The sequence below is a fragment of the Mustela nigripes genome, chromosome 1 (assembly GCF_022355385.1).
Source record: "Mustela nigripes isolate SB6536 chromosome 1, MUSNIG.SB6536, whole genome shotgun sequence".
Lineage (NCBI taxonomy): Eukaryota > Metazoa > Chordata > Mammalia > Carnivora > Mustelidae > Mustela > Mustela nigripes.
In genome coordinates this window covers 76,357,244-76,365,337 of record NC_081557.1, presented here as the reverse complement: position 1 = coordinate 76,365,337, position 8,094 = coordinate 76,357,244, and the positions used below count along the sequence as shown (strand labels likewise).

At 43.2% G+C, this 8,094-nt stretch overlaps 2 protein-coding genes across 17 annotated transcripts in view; one reads left to right on the top strand and one right to left on the bottom strand.

Annotated features, from left to right (window-relative positions):
- Positions 1-115: 115 nt before the first annotated feature.
- Positions 116-5,845, bottom strand: THYN1 (thymocyte nuclear protein 1). Of its 12 annotated transcripts, none has more exons than XM_059413492.1 (9): positions 5,707-5,845; positions 4,851-4,978; positions 3,005-3,186; positions 2,131-2,199; positions 1,916-1,975; positions 1,692-1,784; positions 969-1,127; positions 646-796; positions 116-315 (listed from the first exon to the last, which is right to left on the bottom strand). In XM_059413492.1, the coding sequence occupies exons 2-9, from the start codon at positions 4,891-4,893 to the stop codon at positions 269-271; spliced, it is 804 nt and encodes a 267-aa protein (XP_059269475.1). In that variant the 5' UTR covers positions 4,894-4,978; positions 5,707-5,845; the 3' UTR covers positions 116-268. The 12 variants fall into 12 exon arrangements, with proteins under 12 accessions (XP_059269475.1, XP_059269483.1, XP_059269500.1 ...); XM_059413500.1 differs by lacking the exon at positions 5,707-5,845 and adding an exon at positions 5,114-5,284 and having other exon boundaries at positions 4,851-4,900; XM_059413517.1 differs by lacking the exon at positions 5,707-5,845 and adding an exon at positions 5,119-5,284 and having other exon boundaries at positions 4,851-4,900.
- The window catches only part of ACAD8 (acyl-CoA dehydrogenase family member 8), a 21,347-nt gene continuing 18,594 nt past the window's right edge, over positions 5,342-8,094 (top strand). For all 5 annotated transcript variants that reach the window (XR_009406683.1, XR_009406681.1, XR_009406678.1 and 2 more), the window contains exon 1: positions 5,342-5,573. Coding sequence is in view for 2 of the 5 variants with exons in the window: in XM_059413390.1 (XP_059269373.1) it covers positions 5,357-5,573 (217 nt within the window). In the remaining 3 variants the exon portion in view is untranslated. The remainder of the gene's footprint in view (positions 5,574-8,094) is intronic.

The window sequence follows — 8,094 nt, the reverse complement described above, 5'->3', positions numbered from 1 at the left end:
GGTATTTGCTACAGTAAAGGAAGATGGTGGAGGTCAGCCTGCATCTTAGAGAGGGGCAGAAAGATCTGCAGGGGAGTAGTCTAGTCCAGTGCCATTTTAAAAGAAAAGCTTTCCATCTTTGATATTAATGTTTTATTGGAAAAGGTACATAAAAACATCTACGTACACAACCCCAGGTGAACGTAACACGCAAGCCACCTTCTTTTGTCTTAGAAAAACTTGACTTCTTTGGAGTAATGTCTTGCCCATTCCAGCAACAGTGTCCCAGTTAACTTGGCTCCTTTTCCTCCAGGCTCAAAATAAAATAAAACTCCTCTACCAAAGAAGGGGAAAAAAAAAAAGAAATGCATTAGGTATGTCTCCTCTTGAATAGAAAAGTCGTGCCAGGCACTTCACATTGTTACTGAGGCAGGTAGTCATTCATTCAAAAACTATTTATGGAGGGTTTTACTGTGTGCCAAGCACTGCTGGGTAATAGGTACGGAGTATTGGGTAACTCCAGACATAGTTCCTCCCTGGGTGTGACAGGTGAGGAGACAGACTCAGAAAAGTTTAATACTGTGCCCAAGTTAAATCACTAGTAAATGTGAGTTCACGGAGTCCTCCTGGTGTGTGGATAATATAAAGCAAAGGGCCTGCTCTTACCTGGGGTCAGGGGTTGAACTGAGAGTCTCTGGCGAGTGAAAAGAGCCATATCTTTTAAGGGGCCTCCAGTGGTTTTGTGAGCTTGGTAATGGGTTTTGAGCTCAGCCAGAGTAATGTAACGCTTCATCATCCGAACAAACTGTACATCCACCTATATAACAGAAAGGAATGTTTAGGCAGTTCCTGTCTACTGTGTTATTTGCTTCTTGTGGGAGGTTCTTAGGGGCAGAGCTGCCAGTGTTCTGTTCTTATCCCCAAAGCCAGGTAACCTCTTTTGGGTGTAAGAGCTGGACTGTGTACCTTGACCTAAAGACAGTACACACCTTCCTCCCTCGCTTTGTCCATCCTTTTCCTCTCATGAAATAGGAAAAATAAGTACTCTTTACCATGGACCATTTAGGGTTGTCTTCTTTGCTGGATGGGTCATAATAGGGACTGTTTTTCTCAAACTGTGTGTGATCTGGGTAAGCCTCCTTCACAATCTGAAACCAAAACCAAATCTCTAATCATTTGCCTGTACAGTCAACTCCATGGCCAATTTTTAACTCAAGTGCAACTTTCTCTTCTGACCCTGTACATACTCAGCTCTTCTGCCTTGCTGTAGAGCCACTATATCTGGAAATAATAAAACAGTCTAGAGCAAGCATAGGAAATCAGACCTGTTTTGACAAAAATCTTGAAAGTAGGTTTTAAAACCACGTATTAAAGGTTATTATTGGTACCACTGTTTTTCCACCTATAGTTAATATTATTCTAATAACTTCTGGTTTGAAAGAGCCATCATCAGGCCTGTTTTTTGAGTGAAAGACTGAGGCAGAGAATGAAGAGAAGTCTGTACCAGTGGGACTGAACTGAGGCTTCTCTTGTTACAGTCCTTGCTGTACTGGAAAAGGCCAAGGTGGTTTTACCATATTCTTGTGACATCAGGGATGGGAAGGAGAGTATTTCTTTTTTGTTACAGATCTAAGCTGTGTTCCTTTATATCGATATGAGTAAGTCTCCTTGAAGGAAGAGGGATTAAGATTAATGCTTATTGTACAACTAACCTTCACAAGTCCTGCGATGCCTGGCTCTTTGCAGTTGCTATGGTAGAAGAAGGCTTCTTGCTCCAGCTTCATGGCTCGAAGGAAGTTCCGGGCCTACCCAGGAGAGAATAAACAACAACTATCCTCCTCACCCAGTGGAAAGCACCAATTAGCGGAATCAAGTCTGCTTTATTGGATGAGTTTTTCTCTTTTACAGTTTCTTCCCCATTCAATTCAATACTTGCCTTTGCTGAGACACCCAGACTGGTATGCAGACACTGGCCAGAACACAGGCCATTTGTAAACTGTATGCAGAGGAATTAAGATAGTTTTGAATATACAGTTTGGGATCTTGGAAAAAAACAATGCTGGGCAAGAGATTTTGCTACTGAATAAGTCCTAAAAGGGATTCAGGCATTTCTTTGACCCTGGGTCTCAGGGCTTGCTCTTACCCTCTTACCTGGTAGTTACGAACACCATCCCAGCATGCTGTCTGCTTGGGCTCTGCTTTAAGATCCTCAATGCTGAACTAGGCAACAGGAAATGAATTCATTCATTAAACAGTCTTGGGGCCAGTTGGTAGCATATGGAAGTAAAAAGGTTTTTCCCCTATGTTGAGGGTGCCACTTGCTGTAGTGGAAGTCTGTAGTTTACTGGGAAGTAGTTACACGAAGCCACTTCTATTGGGCAAATGTAGAGTTAGCATTGCATTATCTTGTTATCCTTGCTAATTAAAAGGATTAGTGGAATAGATAATTTAAATGATAAAATAACCTATTGGTTATTCGTATTTCACTCATTAAACTATTATATATTTCTATTTTCTCCAGGCTGTTACTAAAGCTGATTTATATTAATTCAATGAATATATACTAATTGTTGGTAGAGAGATACATAGGAGTATGGTAAGTGTCAAGAGTAATGCAACTTAAGTTTGAAACGTTGCCCAGATCAGGGGTTGGCAAACTACAGCTTTGTGCCCAGGCCTGACTTTGTAAATAGTTTTATTGGAGCACAGCCACACCATCTGATTACCTATTGCCCATAGCCATTTTCTTGCAACAACAACAGAGCTGAAACAGGAACCATAAGACCCCAAAACCTAAAATATTTATTATCTGGCCTTCTACAGAAAAAAGTCTGCCACCCCTTGCCCTAGATAAAGGATTCACAAAAGAGTTGATGGTAGTAAGTACTGCTAATTTTATTCCTTATAATCTATTCCCTAACCCTACCCTTCTAAGAAGTTGGTGATAGAACCCTGTGGTGTCCCATATTCACTTCTCACCTAAAAAAAAATAGCTTGAAGGGATTAGAGAGGTATCTAGTCTCACCTTCACATCGACACCTTTCTCTAGTCGGCTTTCTGGCTCGGACTTCATCAGCCAGTAACTGCTTAGATTCTTCCCACAGTTTTTAGAGGCTGAAGTCTTCTCAGGGCTGGAGTTACCCATTGCAGCTAATGCCCCTGCTGGGTTCTTAGTCTTGGTATGTTTTCCTGCTGGCCCCTTATTGTCTGCAGTAGAAGCAAAAAGAAGAAACTGGTGAGAAGTAATGCTCTGTGTGGGGAAAGCACATTCTTTGGAGTCAGACCTGGATCCAAATCCTGCCTCTGTCAGTTACTGGCAGTAGCAACTGAATTGCTGTACTTCAGTTTATCTATAAAAATGGGGCAGGAATGCCCACCTTACAGGGTATCTCCTGGATTATCCATTCAGTGGGATAAAAATAGTGTTCATGGTTTTGGGTTAGGACTGACAGAGTCCCTGGTTTCTACTAAGTAGAAAGTGCCTTTGCTGAGGCTCTCTCTCCAATAAGGAAACCGAACACCTCCTCCACAGACTTATTTTGAAGATTAAACAAGGTAGTGCAAACAATGGGATTAAATAATGGTTGACACTATAATAAATACTCAGTACTAAGATTATTATCACCAACTCGTGGTTCTTTTTTGCTTGCTCACTGTACTTTGTGGCCTGCCTCCTGCTCCTTGAGGGTGCCAAGAGATGTTGGATAAGACAGCTCATTCTGGACTTCGAAGACGTGGCAAAGATGATTTTTTCCAAAGAGAATTAGAGCAAGAGTGCCTGGAACGTCGTAGGCACTCAATAGCTAAGTTGTTCAATTCTTACTATATAAACTCTGTGTTATCCTAACAATAACTCAGTTAATCTACATAATGTATGAGATGTTCTGTTCATCTGCTAAATGTGTCCAGATTACACATTTCAGTAAACGGTATAATCAGGAACTGTCCCCTGGTCTATCTGAATCCACACTTCATGACCATATCTTACTACCTCTGAAGGTAGTATCATACTACCCAGGTCCTGCATTAGCTCTCATTAAGTATCATTCACAGAGGTCAAGTAGTTTGATCCTCCGTAGCCTAGTTTTTAGGTGGTCCCTTTGGAGTTAAGCACACTGCAAACACCATTATGTGTTGTTAATAACGCAATGTACTATAGTCAGTCCTAAAGCACTTTCTCTACCGTCAGTTGTTTTTTTCCTGTTCATCTTCCATTCGTCCTCATGAATATAAAAATGGCATCACACTTTCTTTGCCTTTGGAAAGCCTTCCCATTTTTTTAAGGATGGACTCAAGTTCCACTTCCTTCTTAAGGTGTTCCCCCCTGCTCTCATACCCTTAGCCATGGTTTCCTAAGACCCTTTTCACTTATGTCTGTTTGCATTTTCCATGAGAGCACAACTGTATTTTCTTTGCCTTTGTACAAGCCACCCTGTATCTACACCAAACAACTACTGCTTCAGTGAACAGAAGCAGCTCTGGGTATAAGCTTGGTGGGAAGAGGAAAGAAGATGGAGGGCAGTTAAGGATAAAACACCAATCCACAAAGGATTCTCCCCACAGGCAGGGATTTGAAAGTGAACAGTATTTTTTTTTTTTTTTGAAGATTTATTTATTTGAGAGAAAAGAAGAGTGTGTGTGAGAGCCTGGGTATGAGCAGAGGGAGAGGGAGGAAAGAAGCACCCTCCCCGCTGAGCACGGAGCCAAGTGGGGCTCCATCTCACCCTAAGCTCATGACCTGAGCCGAAAACAGGAGTCCCACGCTCAACCGACTGAGCCACCCAGGTGTCCTGAAAGTGAACAGTATTATACAGATCCTAGAGAAACTTTTCTTTACAGGGCTACCTTTTTGCAGCTCAGGGGCAGCTCACCTGGCCCCGCAGCCCCGCCGAGCCTCTTCCGGGGTTTCGGCATGGTTTCCCTGCGGGGGTCGAAGAGCAGAGGATTCCAAATCAACCGAGAAAAACAAGACGCAGCTCTGTTATCTGCCCCCAGAAACCTGTGCAAAGCAAGATGGAGACAACGAGAGAAATCTGAGTCTCAGCCCCGAGGGATTTTTGCGGAGCACCGATGCAACTGGCCTTGAGCCCCCTCAAATCCTTCCCAGTTACCTACGACCCCATTTCCATCTTACAAAACCTGCTGCTAAAGTCTCATCGGTTCTCTCCCTGATCTTTCTCTCATTCATTCACGATTCTTCCGAGCCACTGATCCCACAACTCCGCAGAAAAACCCCAACCAGGCTCCAGAAGGCCGGCACTGAGTCCCCCGCCAATACCCGAGCTAAGTAGTACCACAAGGCACTTTTGCGCCGCGGCCCTGGGGATCTCTGGGAGTTGTAGTCCTGCTCTGGCATAGACCCGGCTGAGTCTGAGCCATGAGGGCGCTGGGTGCACTACAGCTCCCAGGGTACACTGCGGGGCCTGGTCTGTGCCCTGCCCCAGGTCACTGCGTGCAGGTTCTGGCTGGAGAAGGAGCTACTACTATGTTGCGGAGCGGCTGCGAGTGGCTGAGAGGGTGCTTCTACTACCTGCACGGCGCTCTGCGGGCCCCCGCCAAGAGCGGTCGCCGGAGCTTGGTCTCCTGCATAGATCGTAAGACTCACTCCTCTGGTGCAAGTGTCCGGTCCCTGGGCGGGGAGGGGGTGCCGTGGTCTGAGCGCCCACAGAGCGCTTGTCACCCTCGGCTCGCTCTGGCGGTCACCTGGGCCACCACCCCCAGGCTCACCTGCCGGTTCCCTAATGGGCTTTCCCCGCCGGCTGGTCTCCCCATTTTGTTCACCGGATTGCTTCTCTGACCGCCCTCGCTCTCTGCGGTCTCCATCTGTGGCGCCCATGGGCCTCGTTTGCTACTCTTTCACCCACCTCCAAACTTGTGGGTGGGAAGCCTGGCGTTGGAAACACGTGCTGCAGGCGGTCCTCTGGCTTTTTAACCCTATCTTCCCTCCTGCCTACGTCACGGGGGCCCTCTGAAGACCAATGAAGATAGGAGAATACTGCTTGGTCTTGGTTGCTGATGATATTTGTTAATTGTTCAGGTCTTCCACAAACATACTTGGTAGTATCAACCTCTTGATAACAAGTTTAATACGTTGATATCAGGTTTAATAAATAAATAAATTCATTTACTTATGAATACAATAACTAAGGGTTTTATGATGAACCTCACAACTCTGAGGGAGATTCTGTTACTATCCCTACTTTCAAATAAGTGGTGGGTGCATAGAAACTCCTGGTGGTGTTTTGTCTTGTCTTCATCCTAGGTGGTAAAGGATAGTACAGATGTAAATAGCTGGGGCTGGTTGTGGTGGATGAAGCGAAGCACCTTTAAGTGATGCAACATTTGTTCAGGTAAATTTTGTGACTTAGCACCTATAGTTTCAAAACACTTTTAGTGTTGAAATTCCCGTTGAAAAATAATTACTACTGAAAATGGGAAACTACCCAGAGTTGACAGACCTGAATGTCTTCAGACACCAGGCAAATAATTTGGATGCGAGTATGGGGGAGTGATGGTGAGCCTAGCCCCACCAGGAATAACCGGCGACTTTGTGACTCTGACCATTACATAATCGTGTTTTTGTCTTCTGGAAAAAAAAATCTTTTTAATAAGTGTCACTTTTCTTTATAACAGATTTGGTATGAATCCCTTTGATTGACACCCAGATCTATGACATACACTAGGATAGAATACCGTTTTCCTCTCCCTGTCCTAAAACTCCTTCACACGGTGCTGCCTGTTCTAGCAATTGGACTTAGTTAGGTAAACAAGGTCACCCTTGCTGATAACAATGCAAATAAGGAGTTGTTTTGGTAACAAATATATTAAATATTTAATAGGTTAATATTAAATACTAAATAACAAATAGGTTACATGGGCTACAGTATTTCTAGCAGCTGCTTGTGTAGGTTGAGCCCATGAGGTACCTTTACACCTTTTTATTTTATTTTATTTTTTAAAAGATTTTATTTATTTATTTGACAGACCGAGATCACAAGTAGGCAGAGAGAGAGGAGGAAGCATGCTCCCTGCTGAGCAGAGAGCCTGATGCGCAGCCCGAAGCCCGATCCCAGGACTCCGGGATCATGACCTGAGCCGAAGGCAGAGCCTTTAACCCACTGAGCCACCCAGGTGCCCCACCTTTACACCTTTTTAAAATAAAGTACCTCTTAATTAGTAAAATGAAAGGAAACTTACCCTTTCAGTGTATCATTCTACATACTAGAATATAAAATTAATGAGAGTGATTGACAAACATTTGTTTCATTGCATATTTTAATAAGTGAAAAATGATTTTTAAGAGAATTATGATTTGTATTTTACTTATTATGTGGTATACATATTCATTATGTATACTTCCCTCATCCTACAGATGAGGAAATTTACTCAGTGTCTAATGCAGCCGCCTCATTTTACAATGGGATAACTGAAGCGGACTGAGGTACTTGACTTACTGAAAGTTGTACATTTAATACATTTAATAACTTCAGAACCAGAGCTCAAACACCTGATGGCTTGTCTAGTGTTCTTCCACTACACTTTGCTGCAGTGTCACAAGCATTCTTTGAAACTCCAAGGTTCTCAAATAGAACTGTTGATTCTCTAGTGAGGTTTCTACTTTGGATGCATTTAAGATTATGTTCTTTAGTTATTTGTTTTTGCCTGTTGCTTACACTTAGGTTGTTATACAATCAGGGGTTTCCTCATCTCATTTGGGCCCACTTTCCTTCCTTTTTTTTTCCCTCCCTGAGATAGTGAGTGTGTGTGTGCATGTACAGGCATGTGGCAGTGGGGGAGCGGGAGCGGAGAAGGGCAAAAAAAAATTTTAACTTAAATTTAATTAATTAACAAATAATGTATTATTAGTTTCATAGGTAGAGGTCAGTCTTACATACATAACACCCAATGCTTATTGCATCACATGCCTCCTTAATCCATCACCCAGTTACCCCATTCCCCCATGTCCCTCCCATGGAGCAACCCTCAGTTTATTTCCTATGATTAAGAGTTTCTTATAGTTTGTCTCCCTCTCTGATTTCCTCTGGTTTTATTTTTTTTTTTTTAAAGATTTTATTCATTTATTTGACAGAGAGAGAGATCACAAGTAGGCAGAGA

Coding starts and splice junctions, on each gene's coding strand:
- THYN1 (XM_059413417.1), bottom strand. CDS start 5,167: ATGAATGAGAGAAAGATCAGGGAGAGAACCGATGAGACTTTAGCAGCA. Junction 1,976..2,130: donor ATGGTGTTCGTAACTACCAG/GTAAGAGGGTAA, acceptor CTCTGCATACAG/TTTACAAATGGCCTGTGTTC. Junction 316..645: donor AGTTCAACCCCTGACCCCAG/GTAAGAGCAGGC, acceptor CTTCTTTGGTAG/AGGAGTTTTATTTTATTTTG.